This window comes from Coregonus clupeaformis, chromosome 15, assembly GCF_020615455.1.
Source record: "Coregonus clupeaformis isolate EN_2021a chromosome 15, ASM2061545v1, whole genome shotgun sequence".
NCBI lineage: Eukaryota > Metazoa > Chordata > Actinopteri > Salmoniformes > Salmonidae > Coregonus > Coregonus clupeaformis.
The window spans coordinates 34,271,606-34,293,234 of record NC_059206.1 but is presented as its reverse complement, the minus strand read 5'-3'; the positions used below and the strand labels follow the sequence as shown (position 1 = coordinate 34,293,234).

The window sequence follows — 21,629 nt, the reverse complement described above, 5'->3', positions numbered from 1 at the left end:
AACGTGGACCCTAGGCATCGACTGTGGCGAAGGGTTAAATTGCCCAGCCTGACAATACAATAGCTCAATTTACTGTGTCTGTGTGGGCAGTTATCATCATCTGCAATCTTCCCTAGCCTGTTCATCGGAAACGCACAGGGAGAGCTAGAAAACAAGTAATTATATTACGCAACCATAGGGGGTGAATACGGACTTCTTTCTAGACTATAAATAGGCTGGCCGCGAATCACTTGAGGCTTATTGTCAACACATCAGGGACAGGACAGAACTAACGTTACTGCACCCCCAAATGTGACAGAGAGACCTTACATATACTATACAACTCTATGGTAGACTCCCACTCACTTAATAGGGAAAGAGTGAAGAGAGAGAGAGAGACGGAGAGAGAGCGAGACGGAGACAGACAGACAGACAGACAGACAGACAGACAGACAGACAGACAGAGAGAGAGACTACCAGAGACAGAGCGAGAGAGACTACCAGAGACAGAGCGAGAGAGAGAGAGAGAGAGAGAGAGAGAGAGAGAGAGAGCAACTTAGAAAGAGTGTATATTGAGAGAGGGAGGAACAACAAAGATGGATGAAGTGAGTGAAAGACTAAGAAGACAGTGAGACGGAGAGAAACATCAAAAAAGAAAAGAGAGGAGCGAGACAGACAGACAGAGCTGCTCAGACTGTGTGTGTGATAGAGGCCCCAATCAGTAGGGTCCTTGGCCACTTAAGTGCTTTAGCAATCAAACCATTGGATCTGCTTTAAAACAAATACATTTTGGCTTCAGTCAGAGTCTACCATCAGTAAAACGAATCATGCTATTGTTGTTTACAACAGCACTAAGCGAGGGGTGCAGATAGAGGATAATGGAACAAATTGTTATTTTTGTTGTAAATGTTTAAGAAGATTGTCACAACAATCTAAAGTAGAAAAACCTTTTATTGATATTTTAGAAAGTTGTAATAGACAAAATACCTAATGGCAGATGAGACAGACAGCACACACACTTTAATAAATGAGAGGTGCCACTGGTCTCACTCAATAACAGCACAGGCTTGGGGCCTTAAGGCAGTAAAGAATGACTGAGGTGGTCTGTCTGAGTCATTGTTCATGATACAGAGAGAGTGCTGACATCCTATGCTTTCTGCTAAATGGACCCACACTCACACACACACACACACGACACACAGGGAGTGTCTACGTCTTCTGTCTGCTGAATCCCACCATCGGTAATCACAGCCAGCCTGTGAGATCGCTTTAAAGTCCATTAATACAGATTAGGTTTCCCCTGTCTGCTATTAATACCCCTTCAATCTACCTGAGTGACAGCCTCCCTGCCACATCGCAATTCATTTCACTTGCCAGGCTTGTTCTTTACAGATGTTCCATCCCTATGGACCCCTGGGGCTGGGTGTGTGTGTTGTCAGACTGAACCAGCACCCAAAACTATGCCTAAATACAAGAACATTTGGTGCCTGTGTGTGTGAGACCAGGCTCAATGCATGCTAAACATTATGAATGGGCCCTGTGAGTCACACATGCCTTTATGATTGCATCAACACACTGCTGAGACTGTGTGAACATACTGTACAGTGCATTCGGAAAGTATTCAGACCCCTTGACTTTTTCCACATTTTGTTACATTACAGCCTTATTCTGAAATGGATTTTTAAAAAAATCCTCATTAATCTACACACAATACCCCATAATGACAGAGCGAAAACAGGTTTTTCGAAATTTTCGCCAATGTATTGAAAATAAATAAACGGAAATATTACATTTACATAGTATTCAGACCCTTTGCTATGAGACTCGAAATTGAGCTCAGGTGCATCCTGATTTGGAAAGGCACAAACCTATCTATTTAAAGGTCCCACAGCTGACAGTGCATGTCAGAGAAAAAACCAAGCCACAAGGTCGAAGGAATTGTCCGTAGAGTGCAGAGACAGGATTGTGTCGAGGCACAGATCTGGGGAAGGGTACCAAAAAATGTCTGCAGCATTGAAGGTCCCCAAGAACACAGTGGCCTCCAACATTCTTAAATGGAAGAAGTTTGGAACCACCAATACTCTTCCTAGAGCTGGCCACCTGGCCAAACTGAGCCATTAGGGGAGAAGGGCCTTGGTCAGGGAGGTGACCAAGAACCCGATGGTCACTCTGACAGAGCTCCAGAGTTCCTCTGTGGTGATGGGAGAACCTTCCAGAAGGACAACCATCTCTGCATCACTCCACCAATCAGGCCTTTATGGTAGCGTGGCCAGACGGAAGACAGTAAAAGGCACATGACAGCTCGCTTGGAGTTTGCCAAAAGGCACCATAAGATACAGACCATGAGAAACAAGATTCTCTGGTCTGATGAAACCAAGATTGAACACTTTGGCCTGAATTCCAACCGTCACGTCTGAAGGAAACATGGCACCATCCCTACGGTGAAGCATGGTGGTGGCAGCATCATGCTGTGGGGATGTTTTTCAGCGGCAGGGACTGGAGGACTAGACAGGATCGAGTGAAAGATGAACGGAGCAAAGTACAGAGACATCCTTGATGAAAACCTGCTCCAGAACACTCAGGACCTCAGACTGGGGCGAAGGTTCACCTTCCAACAGGACAACGACCCTAAGCACACAACCAAGACAATGCAGGAGTGGCTTTGGGACAAGTCTCAATGTCCTTGAGTGGCCCAGCCTGAGCCAGGACTTGAACACGATCTTACATCTCTGGAGAGACCTGAAAATAGCTGTGCAGCGACGCTCCCCATCCAACCTTACAGAACTTGAGAGGATCTGCAGAGAAGAATTGGAGAAACTCCCCAAATACAGGTGTGCCAAGCTTGTAGCGTCATACCCAAGAAGACTTGAGGCTGTAATCGCTGCCAAAGGTGCTTCAACAAAGTACTGAGTAAACGGTCTGAATCCTTTTTTATACATTTGCAAAACATTCTAAAAACCTGTTTTTGCTTCGTCATTATGGGGTATTGTTTGTAGATTGATGATGATTTTTCTTTACATCGATTTTAGAATAAGGCTGTAACATAACAAAATGTGGAAAAAGTCAAGGGGTCTGAATACTTTCCGAATGCACTGTATAGCTCCATTATTGGCTAAGCTAAGTGAGAAATATGACTGTGGTTTACTGTGTCCAGGCTGTTCCTTCACCCTTCCTGGAAGCTCTCTCTCTCTCTCTCTCCCCCCTCCCTCCCTCCCTCCCTACTACGGCTCGTATGACTTCCAGCAAAAGTCAAAGTGTGCATGTGTATTTGATTGAGCGATGTCTTTCCTATTCCGCCAGCTGCCCTCCCAGCAAGCAGAGCCATATTACCAGAGAGAGAAAGGTAGAGAGGCAGACAGTGAAAGAGAGGGAGAGAGACATTGAAAGAGAGGGAGAGAGAGAGCGAGCGAGCGAGAGAGAAAGAGAGAGAGCGAGCGAGAGAGAAAGAGAGAGACCAGTTATGATGTTCAGAGCCTGAGGTGGGTGAGGATGGTGAGGTGGTTGAGCTTGCTGACCTGCTGATCATCAGAGGATGGGGCCCTTTCTATGTCATTAACATATCAGGTACATGAACAGAGGAGCAAACTGAAGTGAAGAGGAAATTCAGCAACTCTTGGAGGACAGTGGAAGTTGATAAAAATGCAGTAGCATTCGGGCCGAAACGTGTTGGTTTTAACAACAAATAAGCATTTTTATTAACTTCCACTGTCCTTAAAGAGTTGCTGGACTTCTTTCCTACTGAGACATAGCAAGCCAGCACACAGACAGACTGACTAGTGCAGGCCATTCAAACGTCTGTCTTTGTTCCCTTTATATTTATCATTCAGGTGCACAAACTACAGTATGACACTTCAGTTTACCAACTTTTATAATATATATTATACACTGTGTGTCAAAACATTAGGAACACCTGCTCTTTCCATGACATAGACTGACCAGGTGAATCCAGGTGAAAGCTATGATCCCTTACCAATGTCACTTGTTAAATTCACTTCAATCAGTGTAGATGAAGGGGAGGAGACAGGTTAAAGAAGGATTTGTAAGCCTTGAGACAATTGAGACATAGATTGTGTATGTGTGCCATTCAGAGGGTGAATGGGCAAGACAAAAGATTGAAGTGCCTTTGAACGGGGTATGGTAGTAGGTGCCAGGTGCACTGGTTTGAGTGTGCCAAGAACTACAACGCTGCTGGGTTTTTCACTCTCACATTTTCCCGTGCATTTCAAGAATGGTCCACCATCCAAAGGACATCCAGCCAACGTGACACAACTGTGGGAAGCATTGGAGTCAAAATGGGCCAGCATCCCTGTGGAATGCTTTCGACACCTTGTAGAGTCCATGCCCTGATGAATTGAGGCTGGTCTGAGGTCAAAAGCTGGTGCAACTCAATATTGTTCTTAATGTTTTGTACACTCAGTGTGTATTTGTCATGTAACTATTGTAATAACATAACAATAATTAATATTGGAGCTGTATGGTACAACTTATTCAAATTCAACCACTTGAAATCTATACATTAAATGACAAAACATATTTGGAACAGTTTTTACAGTAATTGCATAGGCCACATTTATCTAAATGGTTCAATGAGAAGCTAAAAATAAAATATGTTTAGCCCCGTGTAGCTCAGTTGGTAGAGCATGGCGTTTGCAACGCCAGGGTTGTGGGTTCGATTCCCACACGGGGCCAGTATGAAAAAAATAAAATAAATGTATGCACTCTGGATAAGAGCGTCTGCTAAATAACGTAAATGTAAAGTGACTATGCATAGATAATAAATAGAGAGTATCCGCAGTGTAAAAACAAAGGAGGGGGTGGGGTCAATGTAAATAGTCCGGGTGGCCATTTGATTAATTGTTCAGCAGTCTAGCTTGGGAGTAGAAGCTGTTAAGGAGCCTTTTGGACATAGACTTGGCGCTCCGGTACCGCTTGCTGTGCGGTAGCAGAGAGAACAGTCTATGACTTGGGTGACTGGAGTCTTTGTAAATTTTTTGGGCCTTCCTCTGACACCGCCTAGTATATAGGTCGTGGATGGCAGGAAGCTTGGCCCCAGTGATGTATTGGGCCGTACGCACAACCCTCTGTAGTGCCTTGCGGTCAGAGGCCGAGCAGTTGCCATACCAGGCGGTGATGCAACCGGTCAGGATGCTCTCGAAGGTGCAGCTGTATAACTTTTTGAGGATCTGGGGACCCATGCCAAATCTTTTCAGTTTCCTGAGGGGGAAAAAGTGTTGTCGTGCCCTCTTCACGACTGTCTTGGTGTGTTTGGACCATGATAGTTTGTTGGTGATGTGGACACCAAGGAACTTGAAACTCTCGACACGCTCCACTACAGCCCCGTCGATGAGAATGGGGGCCTGTTCGGCCCTCCTTTCCCTATAGTCCACGATCATCTCCTTTGTCTTGCTCACATTGAGGGAGAGGTTGTTGTCCTGCCACCACTGTCAGGTCTCTGACCTCCTCCTTATAGGCTGTCTCATCGTTGTCAGTGATCAGGCTTACCACTGTTGTGTCGTCAGCAAACTTAATGATGGTGTTGGACTCGTGTTTGGCCCTGCAGTCGTGGGTGAACAGGGAGTACAGGAGGGGACTAAGCACACACTGCTAAGGGGCCCCGGTGTTGAGGATCAGCGTGGCAGATGTGTTGTTGCCTACCCTTACCACCTGGGGGCAGCCCGTCAGAAAGTCCAGGATCCAGTTGCAGAGGGAGGTGTTGAGTCCCTGGGTCCATAGCTTAGTGATGAGCTTTGTGGGCACTATGGTGTTGAACGCTGAGCTGTAGTCAATGAACAGCATTCTCACATAGGTGTTCCTTTTGTCCAGGTGGGAAAGGGCAGTGTGGAGTGCGATTGATATTGAGATTGCGTCATCTGGGGATCTGTTGGGGCGGTATGTGAATTGGAGTGGGTCTAGGGTTTCCGGGATGATGGCATTGATGTGAGCCATGAACAGTGTCATGACTCTCCTGGGTGAGGATCAAAGACCTCAGATCAGCTTGGCAAATGGCTGACAACAACCAGACCCTCTCACCCACAGAAGAGGGGAGGAGGGGGGGCTGGGCCGGTTTTGACACCTTAACACTCGGTCGTAAATTAGGCAGGAGGGGAATCTCTCCCTTGCTCTTCAGTATTGGTAAAGGAATGTGCTTTGTCTCCAGAATACTTTTGCAGTCAAAACTTTTACGTCCAAAAAGTAAACACTGGAACAATATTCCTAACATCCAAATGTTTGGAATGGTCAGTGGGGATCTAAAGACTAATCATGTCATATTGTTTATTATTTTGTGATGTCATTAAAAATGTTATAACAAAAATACTGTAATTTGGAAAGTATACACACTTTGTCTGTCAAGTTTACATCCAATATGTTGTGTACAGTGGGGGAAAAAAGTATTTAGTCAGCCACCAATTGTGCAAGTTCTCCCACTTAAAAAGATGAGAGGGGCCTGTAATTTTCATCATAGGTACACGTCAACTATGACAGACAAATTGAGAAAAAAAATCCAGAAAATCACATTGTAGGATCTTTAATGAATTTATTTGCAAATTATGGTGGAAAATAAGTATTTGGTCACCTACAAACAAGCAAGATTTCTGGCTCTCACAGACCTGTAACTTCTTCTTTAAGAGGCTCCTCTGTCCTCCACTCGTTACCTGTATTAATGGCACCTGTTTGAACTTGTTATCAGTATAAAAGACACCTGTCCACAACCTCAAACAGTCACACTCCAAACTCCACTATGGCCAAGACCAAAGAGCTGTCAAAGGACACCAGAAACAAAATTGTAGACCTGCACCAGGCTGGGAAGACTGAATCTGTAATAGGTAAGCAGCTTGGTTTGAAGAAATCAACTGTGGGAGCAATTATTAGGAAATGGAAGACATACAAGACCAATGATAATCTCCCTCGATCTGGGGCTCCACGCAAGATCTCACCCCGTGGGGTCAAAATGATCACAAGAACGGTGAGCAAAAATCCCACAACCACACGGGGGGACCTAGTGAATGACCTGCAGAGAGCTGGGACCAAAGTAACAAAGCCTACCATCAGTAACACACTACACCGCCAGGGACTCAAATCCTGCAGTGCCAGACGTGTCCCCCTGCTTAAGCCAGTACATATCCAGGCCCATCTGAAGTTTGCTAGAGTGCATTTGGATGATCCAGAAGAGGTTTGGGAGAATGTCATATGGTCAGATGAAACCAAAATAGAACATTTTGGTAAAAACTCAACTCGTCGTGTTTGGAGGACAAAGAATGCTGAGTTGCATCCAAAGAACACCATACCTACTGTGAAGCATGGGGGTGGAAACATCATGCTTTGGGGCTGTTTTTCTGCAAAGGGACCAGGACGACTGATCCGTGTAAAGGACAGAATGAATGGGGCCATGTATCGTGAGATTTTGAGTGAAAACCTCCTTCCATCAGCAAGGGCATTGAAGATTAAACGTGGCTGGGTCTTTCAGCATGACAATGATCCCAAACACATCGCCCGGGCAACGAAGGAGTGGCTTCGTAAGAAGCATTTCAAGGTCCTGGAGTGGCCTAACCAGTCTCCAGATCTCAACCCCATAGAAAATCTTTGCAGGGAGTTGAAAGTCCGTGTTGCCCAGTGACAGCCCCGAAACATCACTGCTCTAGAGGAGATCTGCATGGAGGAATGGGCCAAAATACCAGCAACAGTGTGTGAAAACCTTGAAGACTTACAGAAAACGTTTGACCTGTGTCATTGCCAACAAAGGGTATATAACAAAGTATTGAGAAACTTTTGTTATTGACCAAATACTTATTTGCCACCATAATATGCAAATAAATTCATTAAAAATCCTACAATGTGATTTTCTGGATTTTTGTTCTCTCATTTTGTCTGTCATAGTTGACGTGTACCTATGATGAAAATTACAGGCCTCTCTCATCTTTTTAAGTGGGAGAACTTGCACAATTGCTGGCTGACTAAATACTTTTTTTCCCCACTGTATATAATATGGAGAATTACGAGAGTATTTCTGTTAAGATAGGAACGTTATTTTAGTTTTCTAACGAGATCATAGGTTTTCATATAAGCTATGCACGGTGAGCTCAGAGACTGTGTCAGCTAAGTAGGAATGCCCCTTTTACCAGAGTGCATAAAAAGCTTTGGTAACAAATACCATTAGACCAGAAAGCTTGGAGCTGTGGCTACACGGCTTAAAATGGTTAGACCAGAAAGCGTGGAGCTGTGGCTACATGGCTTAAAATGGTTAGTCCTTTGAATCTCACCATGAGGTGAAGAAGATGAACTCACTAGACCAGAACATTACCAGTCTGCAGCTGTGCGTGTAAAGTGATCTAGAACTTTGACTGAAGACACGAGGTGGGAAGAAGAAAATCCCATCTCAGGCAATCATTAGAATGCATCTGAGTATCTGTTCTATTTGTACACTCCACTTCAATCAGGACAACTAAGAAGGACATTGTGACGTCTGGTGGACAACCAGAACCTTACCCCAACCAACACCCTTCCCCATAGAAGGATTGATTGGTTTCAACGGAGAGACGTAGAACAAAGACATCTACACGTAAATACAGTGCTGTGAAAAAGTATTTGCCCCCTTTCTAATCTTCTCTACTTTTGCATATTTGTGATACTGAATGTTATCAGATCTTCAACCAAAACCTAATATTAGATAAAGGGAACATAAGTGAACAAATAACACAACAATTACATATTTATTTCATAAACAAAGTTATGCAACACCCAATTCCCCTGTGTGAAAAAGTAATTGCCCCCTTACACTCAATAACTGGTTGTGCCACCTTTAGCTGCAATGACTCCAACCAAATGCTTCCTGTAGTTGTTGAACAGTCTCTCACGTCGCTGTGGAGGAATTTTGGCCCACTCTTCCATGCAGAACTGCTTTAACTCAGTGACGTGTGGGTTTTCAAGCATGAACTGCTCGTTTCAAGTCCTGCCACAACATCTCAATTGGGATTAGGTCTGACGAGCGTCAGAGCTGGTGTAGTAGGATTCAATCTTAGTCCCGTATTGATGTTTTGCCTGTTTGATGGTTCATCTGAGGGCATAGTGGGATTTTTTATAGCGTCCGTATTATTGTCCCGCTCCTTGAAAGCGGCAGCTCTAGCCTTAACTCGGTGCGGATGTTGCCTGTAATCCATGGCTTCAGGTTGGGATATGTACGTACGGTCACTGTGGGGATGACGTCGTCAATGCACTTATTGATGAAGCTGGTGACTGAGATGGTATACTCCTCAATGCCATTGGATGAATCACGGAACATATTCCATTCTGTGCTAGCAAAACAGTCCTGTAGCATAGCATCCGCTTCATCTGACCACTTCCGTATAGAGCGAGTCACTGGTACTTCCTGCTTTAGTTTTTGCTTGTAAGCAGGGATCAGGAGGATATAATTATGGTCAGATTTGCCAAATGGAGGGCGAGGGAGAGCTTTTGTATGTGTCTCTGTGTGTGGAGTAAAGGTGGTCTATATATTTTTTTATTCTCTGGTTGCACATGTGACATGCTGGTAGAAATGAGGTAAAACAGATTTAAGTTTGCCTGCATTAATGTCCCCGGCCACTAGGAGCGCCGCTTCTGGATGAGCATTTTCTTGTTTGCTTATGGCCTTATACAGCTCGTTGAGTGCGGTCTTAGTGCCAGCATCGGTTTGTGGTGGTAAATAGACGGCTACGAATAATATAGATGAGAACTCTCTTGGTAGATGGTCTACAGATTTCATGAGGTACTCTACCTCAGGCGAGCAATACCTCGAGACTTCTTTAATATTAGACATTGCGCTTCAGCTGTTATTGACAGATAGACACACACCCCCGCCCCTCGTCTTACCAGACATAGCTGCTCTGTCCTGCCGATGCACGGAAAACCCAGCCAGCTCTATATTATCCGTGTGAAAAAATCTTCGTCCAGTACGAGGTGAGTAATCACTGTTCTGATGTCCAGAAGCCCTTTTCGGTCATAAGAGACGGTAGCAGCAATTTTATGTACAAAATAAGTTACAAACAATGTAAAAAAAAAAATTAAATAGCACAGTTGGTTAGGAGCCCGTAAAACGGCAGCCATCCCCTCCGACGCCATTAAGGCTGTTCTGAGGGGAAAAACGTGCAACTCAATATGTGACTAGTTTCAGGAAACTAGGCTTAGGTCGCAGGTCAGTACTTCACAGGAGAGCCATTTTAACTTAAACTTTTTTTTTTTTATCAAAATGCGTTTTTTGGCAGAAATGCCTTCTGGAACATGTAAACTTTATTGTGCCTTAATAACAAACGTGTATGCCATCTGTAAATATGAATACAATTGTTAAATTACGAGCATAGTTGGTTAAGCCACAGAAAAAGACATCAACCTTTCCACTAGCCACTAGGTTGTTCCTGGCACCGACGAAGATGGCGGCCTCGCGACTAGCTCATAGGAAGCTTTTGTTTTTTTATGTATTATTTTTTACATTATTAGCTCAGAAAGTGTTTTGCATCATTACATACAGCCGGGAAAAACTATTGGATATCAGAGGGGCGGCAACTCACCAGCATTACGACCAGGAATACGACTTTCCCGAAGCAGATCCTTTGTTTGCAACTGAACTGATTCCAGTGGCTGACCCAAAACATCGCCGGTGGAGGAGAGGCACTCGGAGCGGCCTGCTCGTCCGACTTAGGAGGCGCGCACACCACCCACCGCTTCAAAGTATTCTACTCGCTAATCTTCAATCTTTGGTTAACAAAGTCGACGAACTACGGGCAAGGATTTCTTTCCAGAGAGAAATCAAGGCCTGTAACATACTATGTTTCACGGAAAAATGTCTCTCTTGGGATATTCTGTCGAAATCGGTCCAGCCAGATGGGTTTCTCAGTTCATCGCGCAGACAGGAATAAATATCTCTCCGGGAAGCAGAAGGGCGGAGGTGTGTGTTTCATGATTAACGACTCATGGTGTAATTGTAGTAACATAGAGGAACTCGAGTCCTTCTGTTCACCCGACTTAGAATTTCTCTCAATCAAATGCCGACCGTATTATCTCCCAAGAGAATTCTCTTCGGTTATAGTCACGGCCGTGTATATCCCCCCTCAAGCCGATACCACGACGGCCCTCAAAGAACTTCACTGGACCTTATGCAAACTGGAACCACATATCCTGAGGCTGCATTTATTGTAGCCAGGGATTTTAACAAAGCAAATTTGAAGACTATGCTGCCGAAGTTCTATCAACATATCGACTGTTGTACTCGCGCTGCTAAAATCTTCGACCATTGCTACAGTGGGGGAAAAAAGTATTTAGTCAGCCACCAATTGTGCAAGTTCTCCCACTTAAAAAGATGAGAGAGGCCTGTAATTCTCATCATAGGTACACGTCAACTATGACAGACAAAATGAGATTTTATTTCTCCAGAAAATCACATTGTAGGATTTTTAATGAATTTATTTGCAAATTATGGTGGAAAATAAGTATTTGGTCAATAACAAAAGTTTCTCAATACTTTGTTATATACCCTTTGGTGGCAATGACACAGGTCAAACGTTTTCTGTAAGTCTTCACAAGGTTTTCAGACATTGTTGCTGGTATTTTGGCCCATTCCTCCATGCAGATCTCCTCTAGAGCAGTGATGTGTTGGGGCTGTCGCTGGGCAACACAGACTTTTAACTCCCTCCAAAGATTTTCTACGGGGTTGAGATCTGGAGACTGGCTAGGCCACTCCAGGACCTTGAAATACTTCTTACGAAGCCACTCCTTCGTTGCCCGGGCGGTGTGTTAGGGATCATCGTCATGCTGAAAGACCCAGCCACGTTTCATCTTCAATGCCCTTGCTGATGGAAGGAGGTTTTCACTCAAAATCTCACGATACATGGCCCCATTCATTCTTTCCTTTGCACGGATCAGTCGTCCTGGTCCCTTTGCAGAAAAACAGCCCCAAAGCATGATGTTTCCACCCCCATGCTTCACAGTAGGTATGGTGTTCTTTGGATGCAACTCAGCATTCTTTGTCCTCCAAACACGACGAGTTGAGTTTTTACCAAAAAATTCTATTTTGGTTTCATCTGACCATATGACATTCTCCCAATCCTCTTCTGGATCATCCAAATGCACTCTAGCAAACTTCAGACGGGCCTGGACATGTACTGGCTTAAGCAGGGGGACACGTCTGGCACTACAGGATTTGAGTCCCTGGTGGCGTAGTGTGTTACTGATGGTAGGCTTTGTTACTTTGGTCCCAGCTCTCTGCAGGTCATTCACTAGGTCCCCCCGTGTGGTTCTGGGATTTTTGCTCACCGTTCTTGTGATCATTTTGACCCCACGGGGTGAGATCTTGCGTGGAGCCCCAGATCGAGGAAGATTATCAGTGGTCTTGTATGTCTTCCATTTCCTAATAATTGCTCCCACAGTTGATTTCTTCAAACCAAGCTGCTTACCTATTGCAGATTCAGTCTTCCCAGCCTGGTGCAGGTCTACAATTTTGTTTCTGGTGTCCTTTGACAGCTCTTTGGTCTTGGCCATAGTGGAGTTTGGAGTGTGACTGTTTGAGGTTGTGGACAGGTGTCTTTTATACTGATAACAAGTTCAAACAGGTGCCATTAATACAGGTAACGAGTGGAGGACAGAGGAGCCTCTTAAAGAAGAAGTTACAGGTCTGTGAGAGCCAGAAATCTTGCTTGTTTGTAGGTGACCAAATACTTATTTTCCACCATAATTTGCAAATAAATTCATAAAAAATCCTACAATGTGATTTTCTGGATTTCTTTTCTCAATTTGTCTGTCATAGTTGACGTGTACCTATGATGAAAATTACAGGCCTCTCTCATCTTTTTAAGTGGGAGAACTTGCACAATTGGTGGCTGACTAAATACTTTTTTCCCCCACTGTATTCAAACTTCCGGGATGGTTATAAGGCCCTCCCCCGCCCTCCTTTCGGCAAATCTGACCACGACTCCATTATGCTTCTCCCTTCCTATAGGCAGAAACTCAAACAGGAAGTACCCTTGCTAAGGACTATTCAACGCTGGTCTGACCAATCGGAATCCACGCTTCAAGATTGTTTTGATCACGCGAACTGGGATATGTTCCGGGTAGCTTCCGAAAATAATTTTGACATATACACTGAAACGGTGACTGAGTTTATCAGGAATTCTATAGGTGATGTTGTGCCCACTGTGACTATTAAAACCTACCCTAACCAGAAACCGTGGATAGACGGCAGCATTCGCGCAAATCGGGAAAGGGCGAACCACCGCATTCATCCATGGCAAGGTGACTGGGAATATGGCAGAATACAAACAGTGTAGCTACTCACTCCGCAAGGCAATTAAACTGGCAAAACATCAGTATAGAGACAAAGTGGAGTCGCAATTCAACGGCTCAGACACGAGACCTGTGGCAGGGTCTACAGACAACAAAAAGAAAACCAGCCACATCGCCGACACCGACGTCTCGCTTCCAGACAAGCTAAACACCTTCTTCACCCGCTTTGTGGATAACACAGTGCCACTGACGAGGCCCACTACCAAGGACTGTTGCCTCTCCTTCTCCATGGCCGACGTGATTAAGAGATTTAAGCATGTTAACCCCCGCAAGGCTGCCGGCCCAGACGGCATCCCTAGCCGCGTCCTCAGAGCATGCGCAGACCAGCTGGCTGGTGTGTTCATGGACATATTCAATCTCTCCCATTCCCAGTCTGCTGTTCCCACATGCTTCAAGATGGCCACCATTGTTCCTGTACCAAAGAAAGAAAAGGTAACTGAACTAAATGACTATCACCCTGTAGCACTCACCTCTGTCATCATGAAGTGCTTTGAGAGAATAGTCAAGGATCATATCACCTCTACCTTACCTGTCACCCTAGACCCACTTCAATTTGCTTACCGCCCCAATAGATCCACAGACGATGCAATTGCCATCACACTGCACACTGCCCTGTCCCATCTGGACAAGAGGAATACCTATGTAAGAATGCTGTTCATTGACTATAGCTCAGCATTCAACATCATAGTACCCTCAAAGCTCATCATTAAGCTCGAGGCCCTGGGTCTGAACCCCGCCCTGTGCAACTGGGTCCTGGACTTCCTGACGGGCCGTCCCCAGGTGGTGAAGGTAGGAAACAACATCTCCACTTCGCTGATCCTCAACACTGGGGCCCCACAAGGGTGCATGCTCAGCCCCCTCCTGTACTCCCTGTTCACCCATGACTGCGTGGCCAAGCACGCCTCCAACTCAATCAGCAAGTTTGCAGACGACACAACAGTAGTAGCCTTGATTACCAACAATGACGAGACCGCCTACAGGGAGGAGGTGAGGGCTCTGCGAGTGTGGTGCCAGGAAAATAACTTCTCACTCAACGTCAACAAAACAAAGGAGATGATCGTGGTCTTCAGGAAACAGCAGAGGGTGCACCCCCCTATCCACATCGACGGGACCGCAGTGGAGAAGGTGGAAAGCTTCAAGTTCCTTGGCGTACACATCACAGACAAACTGAAATGGTCCACCCACGCAGACAGTGTGGTGAAGAAGGTGCAACAGAGCCTCTTCAACCTCAGGAGGCTGAAGAAATTTGGCTTATCACCTAAAACCCTCACAAACTTTTACAGATGCACAATTGAGAGCATCCCGTCGGGCTGTATCACCGCCTGGTACGGCAACTGCAACGCCCACAACCGCAGGGCTCTCCAGAGGGTAGTGCGGTCTGCCGAACGCATTACCGGGGGCAAACTACCCGCCCTCCAAGACACCTACAGCACCCGATGACACAGGAAGGCCAAAAAGATCATCAAGGACAACCACCACCCAAGCCACTGCCTGTTCACCCCGTTATCATCCAGAAGGCGAGGTCAGTACAGGTGCATCAAAGCTGGGACCGAGAGAATGAAAAACAGCTTCTATCGCAAGGCCATCAGACTGTTAAATAGCCAACACTAGCACATTAGAGGCTGCTGCTGCCTATTGAAATCACTGGCCACTTTAAGGAATGGAACATTAGTTACTTTAATAATGTTTACATATCTTGCACTACTCATCTCATATGTATATACTTCATTCTATTCTATAATATTCTTCTGTATCTTAGTCCATGCCGCTCTGTCAATGCTGTCATTGCTTGTCCATATATGTATATATTCTTAAATCCCATTCCTTACTTTTTTGTGTGTATTGGGTATATGTTGTGTAATTGTTAGATATTACGGCACTGTCGGAGCTAGAAGCATAAGCATTTCGCTACACCCGGTATAACATCTGCTAAACACGTGTATGTGACAAATATAATTTGATTTGATTGGCTGAGATAATGAGTGGGCTGGACATGCCGAGAGAGGAGTTCGGATTGGTCTGCCATACAGCACGCTTCTGTCTATTTGAGATGGTCAGTATGTGTAGGTAATCCTGTCTAACGCGGCTTTTTATTTAAATGTATTGTGTAGTGGAGCTGCATAAGTGTTGCTCTCCACTTTCTGGAGGATCGAGTTTTGAAATCAGTGCAATTAGAGTATGATAGCTAAAGAGATGGAGAAAACACCTGTCTCTGGATTACATCTTCAAACTAAGGGCAACCATGGCATCCGTGACAGGGAAACGTGTCCATCATGCATGATGTATACGGGTAAGGTAGTCTAGCTAGCTACATTTTCTGATATTACACATTTCTAATTTTGACAGAAAGTGCTTTCATTTCAAGTTAACGTGTACTGTTAGCTAGCTAGCTAACGTTAGCTGGCTGGCTTGCTAGCTAACGTTACGTGTATGATCTTATTATTAATATCTCAGAGCCATTTGCTTGGCTAGTTAGAGGCTAATGTTAGCTAGCTAACATTGAACCTGGTTGGTTAGCTACCTGCAGATTCATGCAGGGTAGTAACGTCATGAGTTGGGATTATTATTATTATTATTATTATTATGGTTCATTGTTTACCTAGCTAGCTACATGTCTTAACAAAAGACTCCACTATGCAAGTAACCATTTCGGGTGCGTTCGTAAATTCAGTCTGAGTATGCCAGAGCGCAGAATAACTGATGAATTTACGAACGCACAACACCTGTTGAATATGGCCGGTGTCAGTAAACTTCGGCACAAAAGCATAATTAAAATTGTTGCCAGCAGCACAGTTACAGTCACCAACGCTCTGGATAACATGAAAACAGCCTAACCAGCTCTGCTAGGGCGATTAAAATGGTCAGCGGGGTGTTCTCTCATTAAATGAGGTAAACAATTAACCATAATCCCAATTATATGTCTGGAAGTAGCTAGCAAGCTAGCCAATGTTAGCCAGTTAGCTTGAGTGCTTGACTGCGGTTGTGAGGTCAGAACACTTACATCAACCCTACTCATCGGCCAGAGCGTCAAGTGTACGCTCTGAACGCTCCGAGAGTGAAACGAGATGGGTGGGGCTAAAGCTTAAGAGGGTGTGAACGTTGCTGAATGGGTGTAGACAGAGAAGAGCTCTTCAGTAGGTACCAAGACATTCAAAGGCCATTTTCTCAAAAGTGAGATTACAAGTTTATCAACTTTCAAAGCAGAATTACTTTACCATTGTTCCCTTAAATGCAGTGTTTGATATACCATTTTGTAGCTCTGTGTCTCTGCTTTTATCCAATGTAAAAAACACAATTTCAAATTTTGCTATTAAAAAGACCTAATTAAGGCGGTCGAATAACGTGCTCCTAATGTTTTGTACACTCAGTGTATGCCATTACATTTTTTTTATCCAAAGTGACATCCAGTAGTGGTTTTATACATAATTTTTTGGTATTGGACGGCTCCAGGGGTAACTATCCCCACAACCCAGACATTGCAAGCAGCATGCTCTACGAGCTGAGCCACACAGGGCAATTCAGGGGTATTCCAAAAAAGCTTTTAGGTAAAGTAAAATAAGACGTTCCTTAATATGTAAAGTGCAGCCACATTGGGACATTAAATAGCTAGCTACCTTGTTTGGCCTCCAGCTCCTCAAGGGTGAGAGTGGGTCTCTTCTCTTCAGGGGCGGGGTGTGCAGAGACCTCTCTGACCACCATCTCCGCCCTGTCTAGGAGGGCCACCAGACCCTCCTCCCCCAGCAACTTGTCCAGGTCATCGTCCGAGTCGTCGTCCAGCCGCACACGGTTCTTCTCCAGCGGCAGCATGTCGTTTTCTTTGGCTTTGATGGCAAAGCAGATTGGTGCAAAGGACGCTGGGAATTAAGGCAGAGGTGAGAGAGAGAGGAGGGGGCGTTTGATTAAAGCAAACTGTCGTTTGAAATGAAAATGTGTCAGAGGTAAAAGTCACTCATTTTACCATAAACCATTAACCTTCCCCAGGCAGACAGACAGAGTGAGTATCTTCAGCTGGGGGTTTAATGTCATTACCATGGGCCAAAGGAATGCGCCTCAGCCAGCCAGCCCGCTTTATGAACAGCCTGCAGCCACTTAATCATGACGGCCATTTACTGGCTGATAGCTCCAAATGAAGCCACACACACAACCAACCAACCAGCCAAACTCACACTGTGTTGCGTGTATGTATGTTGCGTGTGTGTGAGCATTGCGCGTGCATGTGTGTGTGTGTGTGTGTATATATATATATACAGATATTTGTGTGTATGTGTGTGTGTGTTGCGGGTGTGTGTACAGTCCTGGTCAAAAGTTTTGAGAATGACACAAATACTAATTTTCACAAAGTCTGCTGCCTCAGTTTTGATGATGGCAATTTGCATATACTCCAGAATGTCATGAAGAGTGATCAGATGAATTGCAATTAATTGCAAAGTCACACTTTGCGATGAAAATGAACTTAATCCCCCAAAAACATTTCCACTGCATTTCAGCCCTGCCACAAAAGGACCAGCTGCCATCATGCCAGTGATTCTCTCGTTAACACAGGTGAGAGTGTTGACGAGGACAAGGCTGGCGATCACTCTGTCATGCTGATTGAGTTAGAACAGACTGGAAGCTTTAAAAGGAGGGTGGTGCTTGAAATCATTGTTCTTCCTCTGTTAACCATGGTTACCTGCAAGGAAACACATGCCGTCATCATTGCTTTGCAAAAAAAGGGCTTCACAGGCAAGGATATTGCTGCTAGTAAGATTTAACCTAAATCAACCATTTATCGGATCATCAACAACGTCAAGGAGAGAGGTTCAATTGTTGTGAAGAAGGCATCAGGGCGCCCAAGAAAGTCCAGCAAGCGCCAGGACCGTCTCCTAAAGTTGATTCAGCTGCAGGATCGGGGCACCACCAGTGCAGAGCTTGTTCAGGAATGGCAGCAGGCAGGTGTGAGTGCATCTGCACGCACAGTGAGGCAAAGACTTTTGGAAGATGGCCTGGTGTCAAGAAAGGCTGCAAAGAAGCCACTTCTCTCCAGGAAAAACATCAGGGACAGACTGATATTCTGCAAAAGGTACAGGGATTGGACTGCTGAGGACTGGGGTAAAGTTATTTTCTCTGATGAATCCCCTTTCCGATTGTTTGGGGCATCCGGAAAACACCTTGTCCGGAGAAGACAAGGTAAGCGCTACCAATTTTGCCTAAGAACACAGCCATGAATAAAGAATGGTACCAACACATCCTACGAGAGCAACTTCTCCCAACCATCCAAGAACAGTTTGGTGACGACCAATGTCTTTTCCAGCATGATGGAGCACCTTGCCATAAGGCAAAAGTGATAACTAAGTGGCTAACTTAATTGACAGCATGCCAGGGCGGTTGCAGAGGGTCAACACTGCAAATATTGACTCTTTGCATAAACTTAATGTAATTGTCAATAAAAGCCTTTGACACTTATGGAATGCTTGTAATTATACTTCAGAATACCATAGTAACATCTGACAAAAATATCTCATAACAATGAAGCAGCAAACTTCGTGAAGGCCAAAACTTGTGTCATTCTCAAAACTTTTGACCACGACTGTATGTGCGCATGTGCATCTGTGTCCACGTCTTCATCAGGCCTTACCTTTTATTAGCTTGCCCTCCTTCAACCGTTTGTCAGAGGGACAGTTACCCACGCTGCCGCCGTCTGTCTCCCCCTCTGCTGGGCCCAGGCTGTCTGATGGAGAGCCACACTACAGGATGGAGGAATGGAGGGAGGGAGAGAGAGAGAGGAGGTGAGCAATAGGAGGAGAGGATAGAGACAGAAAGAGAGAGAGAGGTTAAAATTGGCAAAAAACACACTGATTTCTTTCCTCAGGGCCGGGGAGTGAGACAGGGATGCAGCTTAACCCCCACCTTCTTCAACATATATATCAATTAATTGTTTGCAGATGATCTGGTGCTTCTGTCCCCAACCAAGGAGGGTATACAGGAGCACCTAGATGTTCTGCACAGATTCTGTCAGACCTGGGCCCTGGCAGTTAATCTCAGTAAGATAAAAATAATGGTGTTCCAAAAAAGATCCAGTTGCCAGGAACATGAATACAAACTCCACCTAGATACTGTTGCCCTAGAGCACACAAAAAAACGATACCTACCTCGGCCTAAACATCAGCACCACATTTAACTTCCACAAAGCTGTGAAAGATCTGAGACAAGGCAAGAAGGGACTTACACGCCATCAAAAGGAACATAAAATTTGACATCCCAATTAGGATCTGGCAAAAAATACTTCAAATCAGTAATATAACTGGTTGTGAGGTCTGGGGTTCACTCACCAACCAAGAATTCACAAAATGGGACAAACACCTAATTGAGACTGTATGCCGAGTGGCGCAGCGGTCAAAGGCACTGCATCTCAGTGTTAGAGGCGTCACTACAGACCCTGGTTCGATTCCAAGCTGTATCACAATCCGGCCGTTTTTGGGAGTCCCATAGGGCGACACGTTGTCCGGGATTGGCCGGGGTAGGCAGTCATTGTAAATAAGAATTTGTTCTTAACTGACTTGCCTAGTTAAATAAAAATGAATAAAAATAAATGCAGAATTCTGCAAAAACATAATCCATGTACAATGTAAAACACCAAATAATGCATGCAGAGCAGAATTATGACAATTCCCGCTAATTATCGAAATTCAGAAAATAGCAATTAAATTCTACAACCACCTAAAAATAAGTGATTATCAAAGCCCAAACCTACAGATAGATTAACCTCAGCCAGCTGGTACGGGGACTCTGTTCACAAACAAACCCCACAAAGCCCCAGGACAGCCTAAAAATGACACCCAACCAAATCATGAGAAAAGTAAAAGATATTTAACTTCACACATTGGAAAGAATAATACAAAAAAGTGAGCAAACTGTGATGCTAGTTGGCCCTAAACAGAGTACACAGTATCAGAATACCTGACCACCGTGACTGATCCAAAATTAAGGAAACCTTGGACTACGTACAGACTCAGTGAGCATAGCCTTTCTATTGAGAGAGACCCAAAAAGAATATGAAAACAAATCCAATCTTGATAAACTCCCATATCTATTAGGTGAAATACCACATCGTGCCACCACAGAAGCAAGACTTGTGACCTGTTGCCACAAGAAAAGTGCAACCAGTGGAGCACAAACACCATTGTAAATAGAACCTATATGTATCTGTTTATTTTCCATTTCATACTTCAACTGTTTGCACATTGTTTCATCACTGAACATAGCCAATAATATAGCATTTGAAATGTCTATATTCTTTTAAACTTTTGCGAGTGTAATGTTTACTGTTAATTTAAGTATTTCCATTGTTAATTTCCCTTTTGTTTATTGTCTATCCCACTTGCTTTAGCAATGTAAACATGTTTCCCATGCCAATGAAGCCCTTTTAATTCAATTGAGAGGTAGAGAGAGAGAAAGAGAGGGGGGTGGGGGTAGAGAGAGAAGAGACAGTGCTGGGGGGTTCTACGAACGAAAAATTAGAACACTCCAGATACAATACTGTACCTTTTTAGAGCTCATCAATTAGTGAAGTGAAAATGATTTAGAACTTACAAGGGCGGTGCTTTTTAGATTTCATAGAAATCTATTTATGTCTGTATTGTACTTTTATGACGCTATTTGCATAGCTGTCTTTGGGATTGGGTTTCAAAGTTGACAGTCAAAAATAGATGCAAATGAGGCACAGTGAGGGTTGGTTGAAGGCTGAACGGTAAGGGAAAGCCGATCACTTCTCTCCCTCTCTTTCTGTCGGCATGGCCTGGTTCTCATTGGAATGCTCTGTCCGCTCTGAGAACCATTTACTATGGGACACTGATGGAGGGGTTTAATCATAGCAACATACATTGGTGGAGGGACCAGTGGACAGCCAGTTCGACATGGCCCAGTCAGTGTGGGGAGAACACATGCCTCATGTCTCCTCCTCTGAATACAGTCCCTAAGCCTGGACCATACCAGCTCAGTAGAGACAGAGGAGGAAAGGGAATAGCCTGAGCACCAGATCAGAGAACATGTGGTATGTTAGCGAATAGTCAACACTAGCTCGCTTGTCCATGTACCCAAAAAAGCAAAGGTAACTGAACTAAATGACTATCGCCCCGTAGCACTCACTTCTGTCATCATGAAGTGCTTTGAGAGACTAGTCAAGGATCATATCACCTCTACCTTACCTGCCACCCTAGACCCACTTCAATTTGCTTACCGCCCCAATAGATCCACAGACGATGCAATCGCTATCACACTGCCCTATCCCAACTGGACAAGAGGAATACAGTGCCTTGCAAAAGTATTCATCCACCTTGGTGTTTTTCCTATTCTGTTGCATTACAACC

General features: G+C 44.6%; 1 protein-coding gene across 3 annotated transcripts in view; it reads right to left on the bottom strand.

Moving 5' to 3' along the window:
- LOC121583493 (splicing factor, suppressor of white-apricot homolog) overlaps window positions 1–21,629 on the bottom strand; it is a 172,686-nt gene that overhangs the window by 44,948 nt on the left and 106,109 nt on the right. For all 3 annotated transcript variants that reach the window (XM_045225112.1, XM_045225111.1, XM_045225113.1), the window contains 2 exons: window positions 18,899–19,007; window positions 16,899–17,138 (listed from right to left, as the gene is read on the bottom strand). In XM_045225112.1, the coding sequence (XP_045081047.1) occupies window positions 16,899–17,138; window positions 18,899–19,007 (349 nt within the window). The remainder of the gene's footprint in view (window positions 1–16,898; window positions 17,139–18,898; window positions 19,008–21,629) is intronic.